General features: G+C 36.8%; 1 protein-coding gene across 1 annotated transcript in view; it reads right to left on the reverse strand.

Moving 5' to 3' along the window:
• Positions 1-10,900: 10,900 nt before the first annotated feature.
• XIRP2 (xin actin binding repeat containing 2) overlaps positions 10,901-17,284 on the reverse strand; it is a 43,197-nt gene continuing 36,813 nt past the window's right edge. The window contains exons 9-10 of the mRNA XM_056349100.1: positions 13,378-13,511; positions 10,901-12,419 (exon numbers count right to left, since the gene is read on the reverse strand). Of these exons, the coding sequence (XP_056205075.1) occupies positions 11,423-12,419; positions 13,378-13,511 (1,131 nt within the window). The 3' untranslated portion in view covers positions 10,901-11,422. The remainder of the gene's footprint in view (positions 12,420-13,377; positions 13,512-17,284) is intronic.

Below are 17,284 nucleotides of genomic sequence, written 5' to 3' on the forward strand. Positions count from 1 at the left end.
GATGTGAGTCATATTTCTGATTACTAGGAAATAACTTTATGGGCCCTAATTAGGTGAGTCTATCCCGGACCAACTTTCAAAGAGGAATAACTGCAGTGTGGGTCTGATATCCAGGAGGAGTACCAGAAAACACAAAACCATTTGCAGGATGGTAATAAGCTGACAGAACCTCTGAGTTATAAAATACTGTGGATATTCCCTGCAGTGGTGTGTTGACCTTGGCCAGCTGCCTACCCAGTCGCTCCCTCTTTAACAGGACAGGGAGAGAAAGTAAGGTGGACAAGTGTGAGGGTTTAGATAAAGGCAATTTAATAAGAAAAACAAAGCCGTGTAAGCTTTGTAAGCAAAGTATAAGAGGGAGTTGTTTCACTGCTTCCCATCAGCAGGTGATGTCCAGCCACTGAGAATCCTGAGGAGGAGGACCTCAGTACACACAGTGATTGCTTTGGAAGACAAACTTTGTAACCATGATTGTCATCATCCCCTGCCCCTCCTTTTTCCCAGCTTTTATTACTAAGCACAATGTCATGTGTCATGGAACATCCCTTTGGTCAGTTGAGGTCAGCTGTCCCACCCAGCTCCATATTGGCAGTTGGTGTTAGGAGGTGAACAGTGTATTAATGGAGCCCTTCTGTGAGGCACAGTGCCGCAGCAGGTCTTTTACATCAAACTGTAAAAATAACCTTTTAGAGATAAACATTATTTAGGTCCTCCTTTTTGGTAGGGTTTGAATATTTAAGTGATGCATAGATGCAGCACTACTTTTACAGATCTGTGGGAGGAATATTCAATTATTTATTTTTAAATGCGTTACAATTTGCTGGTGTGATTCAGCCTCATTTGGTAACCTGTGTTTTAATATTATGTAGATGTATGTTGTGAGATGCAAATCACAGTTATGTGCTAGATGCTATACAGACAAATACGGAAACAAAGTTCTTGCCCCAAAGACTTTGCCCACATGAACTCTTCTAGAAGCGCATTGTGATGTGATTTCACACTGCATGAGGAACTATTTCCTTTTGTTATTTTATTTACTGTGCTTTAGGCCGGCTGAAGAGAACTAACCTCCCCATAAACAAAGCCAGGCGAGTTCCTTTGTGTGCTGTGTGAGTCCTTCAAGATGTTTGTTTATCTGAAGTGATCAGTTGCAAGAACAGCTTCCATTTATATAGCGTCCTTCATAGCAATGTGACTGTGAACAGAATATACTTTAAAGTATTTAAAGACTCTAAATATATATTTCTTTGCAACTACCTTGAAGAGCGATGTAAGATAGGCCTTTTCTGTTGAGAAAGGGATGGATAGTGGAGCATTTTTTTCAGATCCAAGCAATTCTGCTTTGCATGAGTGACCAGGACATTGAAAAAACATATTTTTTTCTCCATTGGTCCAGTCAATTTAGGTATTTTTACCTTTGTTTTTAATATGTTAGAGATTTTATTGTCCCCCACCCAATACTTAATTTTGTGGTGGATCATCTCTTTTGGCAAACATTTGCACTGTTACCTAAGGAATTAATCATAAAAAAACCCCATTAATCCAGCTCTCAACTGGGCTAACCAAGAGAGAATAACCTTCATATCACAGTCAGTGGCTGAATCCAGCTGGCAAAAATCAATGTAGTTCTGTTTAATCATGATTAATGTTTTCATTTATTTTATAATTTTGCATGCAATTTTCTTTTTAGGGCTCTTGCAGGATGATTTGGCAATTGCTATTCATAAACCAGAGAGCTTGGTTCTGTGTTATCTGATAAAGATGTCATCTGATTTGCTTGCCAGCAAGGGGATGTGACCAGTAGAAGGATGTGACTTGACATTAAATTCCATTTTCTCAAAGGACACATCTACCAGAATTCAGGATTCATGTCCCCTTGTACTAGTACTGAAAAGGTTGGAATTGTCACCACTGGTGCTATTTTGTAATTGACACACTGACCTGGTTCTGTCACCCGTATTTTCATTTATGACCATCTTAAGAAGAATTACATGTTTCTGTTTCTGTAGTGGCATCCACGTAGGTAAGGATGTCTGCCTGGGAAGGGGCTGAGGACTTTGCTGCCAAAATTTATTCAAAGATAGAAGAACTACATTAGGAATTAGAAATACATTAGGCTGTGTGCTTTTGCTTTTCATCTGGAAGAAAGAATTGTCCATAATCTCAGCCCAAAACAGCTTATAATGCAAGTAGAGGAATGATAAAAGAAAAAATGGAGTACATGGATAGAAAGAAACGGGGTGGGGAGGAAGTGAAGGCACCATATTATGAAGCAATTTAGCGGTACTGAACTTGCCAGTTCTATATATACACGGCTGGTCTTACAGTAATTTGCTGATTGCTTGTAGTTCTACTTACGTATACATGAGTGTCTATCTATTTATATACATACAGACATAGGATATTCATATATTACATTAAAAGAACATTAAGTTTGAAAGTGGGAATGCTTGAACTTAAAAGTTCTGTCTGATACAGTCTTTAGTTTTGTGATTGCATGATGTTTTTCTTGGGGCTCTTACCTGATTTGGAGCACTGAAGGGATGAATCCTGCTATTTGCAGAACTATTTAATATTTTCATTTACTGAATTATTAAAAATATGACCTCAGGCCTTATTGATTATAATCTCCTATGTATCTTTTAGCTGCTGCAGCAATTCAGAAAGAAGTCTTAATAAAAACATTCTCCTGGCTATATATCACAAGGACATGATCTGTACCATAAAATAATGTGAGAGATGTTGAAATTGAAAACTATATTGCAAATATAGCCAAAATAGAACTCTATCAAAGTCGAGGCACTAGACTGATTTAAGATCATTCAGCTGAAAGATATTTTTTAGCATGGGCAAAATTCTGTACTGTTACCAGATGTTGTTCCTGGAAATGGAGGAAGCCTTTTTGGTAAAGCTTTAAAAAGAAATCAGCCCGTCTGTCATTCCCTATGTGCAGAAAGCTGCAATCCAAATAGATAACACTAGACAAAACCATAAGCAATTGAAAAGAGCATTTTTTTTAAAATGGGAAGTATGCAAAACTAATACTAGAATGGTATTACCTTTTCCTACAATTAAGACACATACATAACTATGTGGGATGGAATAAAACATAGATTTTAGCATTACAGTTTAGCAGGATAATATTGCTCAAGTAGGAGCATGTCGTGTACAGAAGTCACCCCAGACAGGTTTTGGTGTATTTTTTCTGCTCCACCAAAACATTTAATGTGCATTATACAACAATCATTCTAGAAAATTCTAAAATTTTTATCATTCCAAGACTCGAATCAAGGGAGGAATTACTCCTAGTATTATAAAACTTAAAATTCCAGCAGTCCATAAAGCATGACATTTTGGTGCTGGGTTTTAACAGTTTTCAGAACTTACAGGTGGATCCAGATTTTTAATTTCCAGAATTCAATCATTGTATTTGGCACATATGTTTGTATGTCTTGAGCAAATATATTAAAGGAACATTCAAGTTTCAAAATCAAGCACTCAGATGTTAGCAAATGGTAAAATTAAGGTTGTTAATTTGACCTTATTTCATGACTCTGTGACTTATGATTAATTTTTTAAAATTATGGTCACTTAGTAAAGACTCAGTAATATAATAGATATTAGTAAGTATAGTAATACATATACATACAAGTGGAACAAACTCAGTAAAGGTACAGGAGGTGCAGTTTCATCCATTATCCATTTTTTCTGTGTATCCAAGTCTTCATTTGAAAAAACCCAAAACATTTCTAGGAAGTTCTCAAAGAATGTTGATGTGAAACTACTAAAGAGGATCATGGTAGTTCCATTAGGGCACCGAGTGCAGGTTTATTCCATTCACATGCAGGTTGTTTATCAGTTCAGAAGGCTTTTTCTAGGCAGGACACTGCAGAAGCACAATACTCTTGCTGTCAACAAATAAATTTCCCACAGTTAATTCTATTTTCTGCCTTCCGGCTTCTGAGTTTCTGGATGGAACAAGTTCCAGACTGACACTGATCAGTGCCTTAACAGGGGCAAGGTGAGCACCTAAACTTTAGCTGCAAACAAATGCATGCAAGGATCCATGTTACTGAATGTCCCTTTGTCAAGATACAGTAGTAGTTTGATGACATTGAACATCCCCAGTGAAGCCGCAGTTCCTTAGGGTGATACAAGAAGTTTAGCAGACAGGCATGAAGTTTTCACAGGAAATTTTCCCCAAGAAGAAAAAAGCTAAAGAGGTTAGCCTTTACAGTGGTTACTGTAAAAATATGTTTTGATCAGCGTGCCCATATGCACTTAAGGAATTTGTTTTGATTTGTATACTATTTGTCTTAGGTATTTGGGAGATGGTGTTGATTAAGTCCTTCACTTTGGATAAACTTGGTGCAGAACTTAAGAGTCCCCATATAAAGAAATGTATGTTTCTCCTCCATTCTGGAGCTGGCAGAGGACTGGCAAACACAAATTGTTTTCATGGCTTCTTTCACCTTCACTCCACGATATTTGACCACAATAATCTCCTTTATCAAATGGAAATAGCCAGAGCCCAGAAACGTAATGCATTTTATTGCTATGTCTTCTCTGTTTCTCAGAGGCGATGATGCAATTTGTAGCTGGTTCAAGAAAATTATTTGTTTTCTGGAGTGCTGCAGTTAGTGTTGAAGTGTCATCAAAGAACATAAATATCTGGAGACCTAATCCCAGCTTCACTGAATTTGTTGGAACCTATTTGGAAGAATTGTATAAAGTATAAAGTTCAGTTTTCTTATCCAGGCTTTCACAATTAAGGTAAATTATCCCTATCATTCTTTTCCTCATTTTCCTGTCTTGGTGTCTATAGTGCACATATACTTTCTTTAACCAAAAATAATGATACTGGAGAAGTCTGCAGTATATATATTATATATATATAGCATATACATTAGTATTTTCAAATATAGCTTACCATATATTATTAACAAAATGTTCATATCATGATGCCTGCAGGAACATATAAAGGTACTTTTGGTTGTGTTTATACTACTTTGTTTCGAAGAAAATGATTTAGGCTTCACATTCTGGCCCAAGAAGAGTCCGTGCAGTTTCTGTTTTATGGAATGCTGTTGGCACGGACAGCTGCCAAGGACTGTTAAAGGCAACTTCTCATCACCTTCTCTCCAGGCACATAAAAAACACTGCCCACTTTGGCAAAATAGTTTCCTCAGTTAAAGCCACCAAGACTCAATCTGTAGCCTTCAATGCAAGAGTACTGTCCCAATGAATTAGAACAGCAGCTTACAGGAGACAATAAAGAAAAAGATATTCTAAACAGTGTATGATACTGTGTACATGCTACTTCCACTCTAATATTGCTTTATGGAAAGCTGTAGAAAATCTCTTAAGGTTGGAACTGTGAAATTACTTTTTGTGTCCATTATACATACTGAACCCATAGCTATTTCTTCCTTTTAATGTGATACCCTGCTAGAGCTCTTAAGTGCGATCACAGAGAGAAACTGGAAGCATATTCTAAGTGGTAAGAGACTAGTTCTTATAGATTGTTAATTCTTTTTGTTATAATATGTGCACCAGTATTACAAATAAGATGACATAATCTAATTTACCAAACAGTATATTGCAGTATATATACCCCTCATGGTACAGCTATACCTCCATTCATCCATAAATTTTTAACTATTTCACCTTTTGTACTGAAAACTCATCTTCCCTTTTTGTTCAGAGGTGACTTTCTTTATCATTAAATGAAGTATTTGGTCAATCTTTTCTGCACTAAGGGTGACTGGAAAAACTGCCTTCTTTTCAGTTTGGAACATGCAGTTTCTGTGGGGAAGGAATGTCTCTTTCATAGTTACCTGTTATGATAGAACATTATTCCTTGTCAGCATCTGTCACACGTATCATTACATCAGTCTAAAAGTAATTTTAAATGGATACTACTATTGATAGTTACAGTGTCGAGAGCCAAAAGGTAAAATGGGTTTGAAATTAGCTGTCATCATGTAGATATCCCTTTGAGGTTTTTCTAGGAGGTTTTTTATTATTATTTAACTAGATTATGAGATTTTGAAAATCACCTGCTGCAAATGTGTAGTAGATTTTTCATGTCTGTTTTTAATAAAATTGTAATGTACTCGGTTAATGAGTACACACATTCATAATGCATATGAAGACTTTTTCCTCTCTCCCACATCCTACCCTAAGAGAGGTTAGATAAGGTGAGGAAGGTATAGGAAATAGGTCCGTGGAGATGTAAGACTTTGAATTTTTCATCTCTTTTCCTGAAGCAGTAAACAGCTGCCTTATTTTTTGTTTAAGGACTATACTGAAAATTCATATCTTTCATGGTGAAGTTGTAATTTAATGTTTCAGAAAGCCCAAAAGTAAGGTCAGTCTGATTATGTTCCTAAGCCCATTTTAACACAATTCCTCTATTTAAAACATTTAAAAATGCTTTTCATGTCAAAGCCATCAAATGTAACCCACATACAAAGTGAAATGCTGCTTGTGAAAGTCAGTAAAGTTCACCCAAAGGACTTAACTTAGGTGCTTCTTAATGGATGAAAGCACAAAAAGAGACAAAGGTTTTAATCTGTCTCTTTTTGACTTCATGTTTTCCTGTTTTTGTGAATGTACTCAGGGTTGTTAATATTTTTGCAATTATACCTAACAGCTGGAGGCGTACTTGACTGAAGTGACCCAAATCTTATGTAAGTGATTCTGATAATTATCCTGCACATTGAAAATAAGGCCTGAACTATAATTATTTATGGGAGAGAGACTGCAAGAAATGTTCAGTGTTAGAACAATGCAGATCCTTAGCTTGATTTTAATGTCCACGCTGAGCACTATGTGTTTTAAGATACCACTGTAGGTATGCCTATTAATATGTATGGAGGAGATAAAAGCTTAACAGAAGACAGACAAGGTAAGTACACTTTCTGCAGTAATCAAGCATTTGCTTTCAGCAAGTCCTTCACCGAGGAGAAGCAGTACAGTAAAAGTGTTGTTTAGGTCCCGCTATAGTTTTGAGGATGCCTCTGACTCTACAAAAACTCCAAAGGGATCAGTTGATATGCTGCATCTATAAAAACAATTTAAGTAGCTCTAAGTAAGTCTTCGTGCCAATTGTGTTAATAAAGCTGCAAAGGGACTGCAAATTTAGAAGCCCTCTGAAGTCCAGTGCTGGCCCAGCAATTCAGAAGCTTCTTAATGAGACATTAAATCATGCTCTTTAATCTCTCTAATTGGTGCTTTTTTGAGTGTAGAAAAATAGATGAACCCTGCGGTGTTCTAAAAGCAGTGGAACATCTTCACTAGTAAATAATACCTAGTGAAAACAGACTTGTCGGACTGCAAGTCTCCTGTACTAAAAAACGATGTGGAGAAATTTCGTATCCCTGCTACTTGTCAGTGCAGTTTTGCTGTTGAACAGTGCTTGGCTGCAGCTGTGCTGGAAGTGGGTCAGCTCTGCCCTGCGTGACTGTCAGGTACCATTCCTCAGCACTGCTAAAGAGCCTGCCCATGAGCCAAGGGGTGAAACCCAGGAGCAGCCAGAAGAAGTTATCCTGCAGAGAGAACGGGAGTTTCAGTACCGTGATTGCTCTCGAGAGCCTTCGTGCCTCTCTTCACGGAATGGGACTTCTACAAACCGATGACCGGTTATTTGAACTCAGGTACTAAAACTTAGAAAGCCTAGATGTTAACTTAAAGATATTTAAACTTAGAATAACAACTTTGTTTCACAAAAGTACAGCTCAAATGGATGCTAGTTCTTTTAAAACCATAACGACTAGCTCCTTGGCTGCAGGAAATCCATACTGTTTCGCCAATATTGCATGAGGCTTTTTGGCAGCTAAGGAGTTACTACTGACTTAGCATTTCATTTCAAGAAAATCTGTAAGGTTGCTACTTTCTAGCTACAGCTTTTACCCCAGTCTCACTTTCAGCTGTTATATGCATTCTCTCCAGAGTGTGACTTCTGAGTGCTAATGTATGTATACATTAGGGTGATTCAGGCATACATTATCTTCCATCTCTTTTGCCATCTATGGGAAAGAGAGTAAAACAAACATATGTCTCAGTGAGTTCCAGCCTTATCTTGTCTTGATTACTCCTGCTCTAAGGTTTTGGCTGAAGCTCTGAAGAACTTGTCTGCTTCAGTATTTTTTTCCAGATAATTTACATTCTTTTACAATTTTTTATTACCTGTGGCTATTAGTTTTCTAGAACAGGTTTACAGGGTGTCATCCTTATAATTTGTAGAAGAACTCCAAGACAGTATGATGGGACACCTGGCTTGTGCTTCAAAGAAACAATTATGCAATATAATTTCATTTTTTTCTTAACATTCATCCTCACTGCTGGAGAAAGAAAAAAGGCCACCCGCTGAGAGAAGAGTGAATGATAATGAATCCACTAGAGGAAGGCTCTGTACTTCTGTATCTGCCCCATGCTCAGCAGAATCCCAGTCATGGAATATCCAAGGAGATTTGTCCTATACAGTATGTCATTTATATACGTTGATTTGACACATTATTCCCTCTGGGAATAAACATTTTCCTGTAGTCCTGCCTGTTTCTACTATTTCATCAAAGCCTTTATTTCAGTCATCTCTAGCTGGCCAAAGGGAACATGCTTTTTCTGTGACTCATTTTTTGTGTTTTTATTTTGTTTAAGGGAAGCAAGAATGTCTATATTTTGTAAGGATATTTTCAGAGGTATTAATTTCTTGGTCTAAATGAGTTTTTTTATTATCATAACTCATATCCGTCACTCCTCTAAATTGTAGGATACACCTTTAAATTCTTCAGAATATGCAGGAAAATGAAAAGTGGCAAAGGACTGTACTTCAGGTATAAATGTTACAATCACATTAGCTTTTCACTTGAATTATTGACTTGCATATGATCACACCTATGTACATAAACAACCAACCACCATTTCACCCTCAATGTCATTCCTCTTTCCTAACTAATACAGTCAAATCTGATCTTATACCTAATAAGAAATTTTGGAGAATGGGGAGATTTGAAAGTTTAGTCCATGTAGAGCTTTTAATATTTTAGACAAATCCATTGATTTTCTTCAGGCTTGCATTTTCTGAGATTTTTTTTTGTTGTATTATAAGGAATTTTGTTGATGTTAATTTTTGTTGTGTTATCTACTCAAAAAAGCAAAGTAATTTAGATCTATTTACTAATCTCTTGGGTTTTTAAAAATAATGTATTATGGTTATAACCAAATAGGGTGAAGGGAAGGAATAAGAGAGAGAGATCTTGCCAAAATAATTTTTAAATATTCACTATGGCTTATAGGCTAATGCTTTTCAACAAAGTTGTCAAATACAGTGGTATCTGAGTGCTTTGCTTGAAGGCTAATTATTCTCCTGAGAACATTTATTTTAAGGGGTCTTTTCTATATGCCTGCATTTTGTGAAAATAGTTCAGAGGAGTCAAACATGATGCATAAAGAGGAGGCTTCACTTTCTTGAAGTACTCTTGTGGAGGAAATACTATGTATAGCTTTTCTCGTGTGTGTATATAATTGTTTCTGTGTAGGTACAGAAGAAGAGTCACATGTGGATATCCCACTCCACCCACAATCCCATTTCTTTGGGCAATGAGTTGTAGTGCAGCAGATATTTTGTTCTAGAATTCTTCACAATGATTTCTTAAATGTTTTAACATCAACCTGTCTTTCTTGTAAATTACTCCAAACACCTGTCTTGGTCAGATACTTCAGACATTATTTTCAAAACTGTATTTTGATTATCTTTCCCTTTCACTCTGACAAAAACTTCACTTTAAAGTAATTAACACATGAAGAATGTCACAAACTGTTTAAGGAAAATCATATGTATAAATTCATATTAAAAAAACCTTCACAAAATACTTTTTGGTAAAGTGCTTTTTTATTATGCGTTGTCAACAGTTAAATGATACGTTGCCATTTCATGCAAGCTGGAATGGTGTTAAAAGAGCAAATGTTAATCCATAAACATGTTAAGGAAAAAAAGTGCTAAATCTGCATAAGTTTGTACAGGCTTAAATATGAAACTGGACAGCTGCTTCAGTTAAAATGACTTGGAATTAGTTACTGAAACAACCACTATTCTTAATTGCCCATTATTCCCAAATCTTGATCCAGTTCTGTGTAGGATGTTTGGTTTTATCCTGTGTTAAAATTTGCACTTTCTTTTTTTTTTTTTTTTTTTTAACTGTCATACAATATAATGCCATAGTAGCAGCTCTAGGAATACAGCAATACAGTACTATTCACCAACCAGTTTTGGTTAATATTCAATAATGAGTCCATTTCAAACTGAGTACTGTATACTTCATGAAAAAAAGCCAAAAAAACAACCCCCAAAAAACCCAGCCAAACCCCAAATCTTCTCATATGAGCTAACGCAACAAATGTACATAATATGTCATGGAGCAACAGCTCATTTACAATAATAACAATACATAAGAAAAAAACTGTGGAAATAATTTTTATTGTTTTGTGCACACCAGGTGCTTCACATCTTAATTTGTTACAAATGATAGACAGTAAAATTGAATTATTAAGTTTCTGAAGGACAGTCATGTAGTAAAGTATTTCTTGCAATGTTCAGGAACATAGACAAGTTGTTTTAATTACATACTGAAAACGTTCTATTTTATGCATCTTCATTGCCTTAAATATAAATTAAGTAAATAAAGTCTGAGCAACTGACAGTATACAATACAATTTTTCATATGTAATCTCTGGATTTTATATTCTTCAAGAAAGACTAAAATAATTGTACTGAAGAAATACATATTTATTACATATTTTATAATGGGTGAAAGACATAGCTGATCATTTAGCTGTTTTATTCATTTTTGTCATAGAATCTATTTCTTTTAATTTATTCTTCTACAGTGAACTGTTTGGGCTTGACTTTCTTGCCTTAGAAAGATGGAGCAGCTGTATGTCTTGAGCTCAGTAAGTCTAAGCTTGTGTTTATGTCATTCTTTGACACTGATTATTTCACTTTCTTGACAGGCATTAATATCATTCAGTTCTGTATCATAATTCCCATGTTCTTTTGAATATGAGCTGCAGGAATTCTTAGTTATGTCTACAGAGCCTATTAGTCTAAAAACAGGTTGTCTTTTTTAAGAAAAAAGATGTTTTCTGAGTGTCGGATAAAATAGTATTTAAGATTTTGTCATAATTTGATTCTTCTCCAATGCATACCAACTCAGTATCAACAGGGAACGTTGTATTATTTGCCTCCTTTAAAACTCATGAACTATTAGTATGAGACTTCTGACAAGTGGCATCTTTATTAAATTGAGCAAGACTGTTAGAGGTAACAGCATCTTCATCCTTTGAGTTTTGCTCATTCTGTGAAACAGTTACAGTATCACTAGAATAGCTCTCACGAGATTCATACATCTCAAATAGTTCTTCATTTCCAGACCGATTTTCCAGCCTTGCAAAGGCATGCTGCGATAGAGTGCAAGTTGCTTAATGCTGTCGTTGGGTTAGATGTGGCTGAGAGAGTTGTTTCGTGCCTACAAACGTTTAGATGTGAGAAAGTGGCATAATTGTTATTGTTATTGTTATTCAAGCTGAATTCTTTGTGATTCTTTTGTACTGTTACATCATCAATGTTAGTAACCTGTACAACTTCTGATTCACCATTTTCATTAATTTTTTTCTCTTGCTCCTTCCCAGCACTAGGCATAATCACATTATCACCTTCATTAATATCCTTTCCACTTTCCTCCCTATTCTGTGATCCTCTGGTTTTATTCAGGTTATCTTGCATGTTCCCGTCTTCCTGATCTTTTCCGTTATTGCCTGCTTCATTTTTCTTTGCTTTACAGATATTTGTAGCTTCTTTTTCAGACAGAGACCTAAAGGATGAGTGTTGATCTTGTTGTGCATTTGCAGTGTTATTTTTATTTTGCTCTGTCACAGCATTTTTCTTCTGAGGATCCTTTTTATTGCCCAGAAGTTTATTGGTATGTAAACCAGAGCCTTCTTGAGCAAAATCTCCTGGTGGCCACTTTGGCTTATTTACTTTAGCCACTTTTTCAAGAGAAAATATTTTCTTAGGTGTTGCATCATCTGTTGAAGGAGGCCATGTCATCCTTAATTTACCTCTTTCTGTGGTTGTTTTCAAATTATTATCCAAAATATCAGGATGAGTACCTTCAGTACCTGAATGCAAATCTTGATCAATTTCTGTAATTGGTTTAGAATCAACAGGTATACTATTAATGGGATTTGTTTCTTCAGCATGAATATTGCCAGCTGAGCTATACCGATCTTTAGAATTCCATAATTCTTTATGCTGCTTGTGTCCGAAACCTTCATCATAATTTCCTTTTGATTTGAAAAGTTGCTTAAAATGGGGCTTACAATATATTTTTCCATGGAGAGATGCATAATTTCCCAAGCTGCCAAATGGAAGAAAATTTGTTTTATACTTTTACATATCATACATCTACTGTGAATTTTACATTTTACTTGATATTTCAAGTACCCCTAAATGACAGTATATATAAAGAAAGGAAGAGCAAAAAGAGAGGAAGTTCAATGTATTGGCCAATCTGACAACACCCACCAACCCCCAAGGGTATCTAAAACTTTTAATTGCAAATTCCCATACGATTTCAAGGTCAAAGTGAGGAAGAGTCATGCTTTGTAATTTAAGAAAGAATTTGCTTTGTTGCACTGCACAAGTTTTAAATAGGAATGCTCCACAGCACTTTGGGGTTGCTGGGACCTTTTTCATCATCAGATTGAAGACTGAATCCTCTATTTTTCTACAAAATGGGTGGAGTAAATACAGTGCCAATTTTCTTTAGCCTTTGTGCAAATGATAGAGATTTGAGTTTAATTATATTTGGATTCTGCTCCTAAATGTCTGTAACTAACCTCAAAATTGTTAACATCAGATGTGTTAGCATTTGCTGTCTGATAGAGCAATAAACACTGCATTTCATATAAAGGTTACAAGAGTAGTTTGCTAAATGCCATTATAATTCATTGGATCATATGGATGAGGAAAAGTGAGAGAAAATTTGGTCTGCGTTCAGATGTCTTAAATTCCACCCAAGTTTCTGTGTCTACTGCTTCTGGTTCATGAGCTCTCCTGAAGGCCTGGAACAGTAAGTAGGAGGTAATATGCAGAAGAATTTGGAAGGTACCAGGGTAAAAGAGTTCTTTAGAGAATTTCAAGGGCTTGTTCCACATCACAGTGTGGATGTCAGTAGTAGAGAACCGGGGAACCCTGGTTACTCCCCTGTCAACTCAGCATCCTACAGGTTGCATAGCCCCATCAAAAACAATTTCCCCGGCTGTGTTCATATTCAAATGCAGAGTTCTATGAGTGAACATGCAGTTACTTCTTACCTTAATTGACTGCCACAGTGGTGACATCGGAAACATGATTTATGAAAATTCTTCTTGTCAGCAACTAGGCATTCCATTGGGTAAACTCTCTGTTGGCAGAGTTTGCACATTTCATTTTCCTGAATCTGCAGTTTCTAGAACCACATATTAAAAAGTTATGCATTAGTTTAAGCCACGTTTTATGATTTTTTTTTAACTGTGTTGGTCCATATGTTTTGTTAAAACTGTAGTTTTCTTTATCCATCAACTGGTATCTCAGCTCTCAATTTTAGGACTTCATTTTTATTCAACTAAGAGTAGTACTTCAAAAGTGAAAAACTACTTACCTTTCCCTTTTCCAAAATCCATAAATTTGAAAGGACTATTCACTTCACCAGGTACAATATTCCCATTTATTTGTAATAACTATTTATTTTGTGAAATGAGATAGGAAAATAAAAAGTTTACTAGTATAAGTGGAATTGAGTATAATGTATGTATAATCTTTGAATCTACGATATGATTTAGAGATCAACAAACAGAGGCAGATGTTTAAAATTCTGGTGAGGAACTTCTGCTTAATCATGCCAAAAGCACATCAGGGAGTTCCACTTCTGTGGTAACCTGCAGACTATAAACTTACATGACCCAGATATGCTATGGACATCATTATTTGTGATTTTTACAATTTTCATTTTCAGACCCGATGCTTTCTTCAGTTAGTTTTTAAGATTGCGTTAGCTACAATTACATTAGCAGACTACATCAAATCTTTTCTTTTGTGAAGTATAATTAATTGTAAAGGAAACTTGTTCTCTGTAAAGCACAAAGCATGAATAGAAGATTGATTTCATACCATTAAGGGCCAGAAGGCAGTGATGGACAATCTGTTTGGCTTGGAAAAGCGCATGCTGCTCTTCTGTCTTGATTTCTGAATTGCTATAAGAACCAAGAAACTGAGGGAAAGGAGGAGCAAGAGGGGACACTCAGAGCTATGACACTTCTCTTTCCAAGTAACTGTTGTGCAAGTTGAGGCTTTGCCTTCCAGGAAGCAGCTAAACATCTGCCTGCTGATGGGAAGTAGTGAATCAATTCCTTATTTTGCTTTGCTTGTGCCCCAGCTTTGCTTCACCTATTAAACTGTCCCTACCTCTGCCCACAGATTTTCTGGCTTTTTTGCTCTTCCAATGTTTCCTCCCATCCCACTGTGGGGGAGCGAGCAAGCGAGCGAGTGACTGCATGTGGATTCAGCCGCTAGCCCTGGCTAACCCACCACATTAAGTATCTTGTTGGTCCACTGCCAGACTGTGCCTCAGTTTACAGGACCACAGGCTACTCATGTTTAATTCTGCTCCTAGCATCGACAGTGGTAGCACCCTTCACGGTGCGTGGAGCTGGGAAACACAAAGCAGAGCTTTCTGCTTAGGAGTTATGCAGGTACAGGAGCATTTAGCTTTGTTCTGCCATTTGCATTGCTGTTCAAGCATCAGCCTTCTGTTCACGTACTTCAAACAGCTAAAGCTATGGTAACATCTGGTTTTCCTGCAGGATCCCGTCCATACTCAATGCCCAAAATAGATGCACAAAAGGAGAACATTGGTGTACATCATGCAATAGCATATGCAATATTTTCCAAGTTTCAAATGCGTAACTTTGCAATCTAAATACTATTCTAATTTTTAAGTAACATATGCACCATGAGAAACGAGGCATGTTTCATTGTCAATGTTTACTTCATATTCATATATAAATATTCATATAAAAATCCACATACTTTATATATTTCAAAAGTTTGCTTCAATATGAAACAAAAAACAGGCTCAGCTTTTTGAGGGACACTGAGTGGCTCAACTCCTTAGCGATGTGAAACCTGCAATATGACATCAGGCAAAAGGGTTTGCTGTCTTAATTCAGACTACGGCTGTATCAACAGGTAAAATCACCCAGCAGGAAACAGCAGAATTTTGTTTTAAATGCACATTATTTTATAAACTGTTTCAGTAATTTTGCTTATACAGGAAACCCACCAAAATGTGGTTCTTTTTGTTTTAAGTCACAACTTGTGCTGTAATAAACTAAAACAGATGTGCACAAAACGACCATTATTTTGTCTCTAGAACTATTTTATACAGGCAACATTTTACCTCAGTTAGAGGATGTTGCATTAATTTTAAGCATGAGAATTGAGGTGCATTCTCTACACATTTTCTAGCATGTTAATATTTCTCAAATACAACAGTAATTATATTTTAATCTTAATGTCTATTTTTAGTATCTTTTTATTTTGCTCTATATAATTCTTCAGGATAGCTCTTGTAGCATTAATCCTCATAATGGTGGAAGAGGTAGTAGCTAGAGGCTTTCACAACAGTTCTTGCGTCTTCAGCTTCTCAGCTTTCTGGTTTTCATGAAGATCTATTTCAATTCCTGCATTGTATTTTTTTACTCCTTGCATATTGTTGCCATCAAATTTGGAATCAGAAAGTGTGCTTTGCTGTGGTGTTACAGGGGCTGCTACATCTTGTGTGGGACCTTGATCCTAATTTTTGTGGCAATGTTTCAGCTGGACTTAATTCCTCTGAATCCTCTGTGTGCCAAGGCTGTTTTCATCTGTTTTGCCTTGCACACAGCACCACTCATGTTTTCCTGTAGAAGAATGAAGCTGGGTAATTAACATTGATAATATACAGCTGTGGGTTGGCTTCAGGGGTGGCGGGTTGGCCGATGTAGATAAGGTGCAGCTGTGGCTGGCTCTGTCAAGGGGTTGAGAGCCAATCAAGAAAGAGCAGCTGAGGAAGAAGTGGAGAGAGGAAGGAGCAAAAGAAGAGCGAGCAGGCCCTGGATGAGGTGAGGAGAAGGCAGCAGAGGGACTGTATGAAGAGTGTGCTGGTATAAGATGCTAAAAGGCCTTGTTGCAGCTTGATAGTTTGGAGAGTGTTGGGATGTTTTCCTCCACTGAGATTCCATGTACCACTTTAATTTCCACTAGGTCTTTGTTGGTCACAGGTAAAGGTTGTGTTTCAAACATTCAAATGTGCTATTCTGATATGCCTCTTTTCAGTAGCTTTTCTATGGACAGCTTAATCCTTCAGTCCTTGACCAAAGTTGTCTCTGGTAACAGACAGTGGCTGTGGTTCAAAATATTTTATGCTTTGCACACTTCCTTTAAGCTCTTTCAGCTTAGACCTCAGCTGTAGCAAGTTAAGGACATCTGCTGGGTTGAGCTGCCCAAGTTTACTCCGGTTCTGTGCTTCCAGCATGTGCCTCAGGGTCTTTTACAGCACCACTAGAGACTTCTTGGAAGCAAGCTTCGTCTGATGTTTGTTCCTCATCATGGTAATACTTATTCTTAGAGGCCAGTGGCTGTGTTTCAAACATCTATGTGACTGCATGAACACCTCCTCTAACTAATGCAAGGGGCTTGTCCATAGTTCCTGCAGAGCCTGGAGCATCTGCATGCAATGCATCAAGAGGCTGGGCCTGAAACATCTAGGCTATGTATTTAACATTTCCACCTGCAACAGTTTTGTGGTCTGCAATGTCTCTAGCTTTGTCTGGGTCTGGAAGGTCAACTTCAATTGGAATGAAAGCCTGGTTCTGAAAGACCCATCTTATAGAGAGGATCTCCCTGGATTTTACACCACTTTAAGCATTGTTTTTCTCATCTAGTGAACATCTGAATGATGAAGGCAAAGCTGTGTCCAGCCTGTTGCACATCTGACATCATATTCCATGTTTCAGATTTATCAGATAAAATATTAGAACACTCATTCAGGTAATGTTTCTCTAAGTGTTTTCTTAATTGTGGGTGAAAAAATTTGTATAAACATCTTAGTTCACAGAAATTGCTTTGCTTTGGGTATGGGCCTGTGGAGAGAGTGAGCTTTGTTGAAAAGCTGGACAATTCAGTGGATCGGGAAGTTACTGT

This window comes from Falco biarmicus, chromosome 8, assembly GCF_023638135.1.
Source record: "Falco biarmicus isolate bFalBia1 chromosome 8, bFalBia1.pri, whole genome shotgun sequence".
NCBI lineage: Eukaryota > Metazoa > Chordata > Aves > Falconiformes > Falconidae > Falco > Falco biarmicus.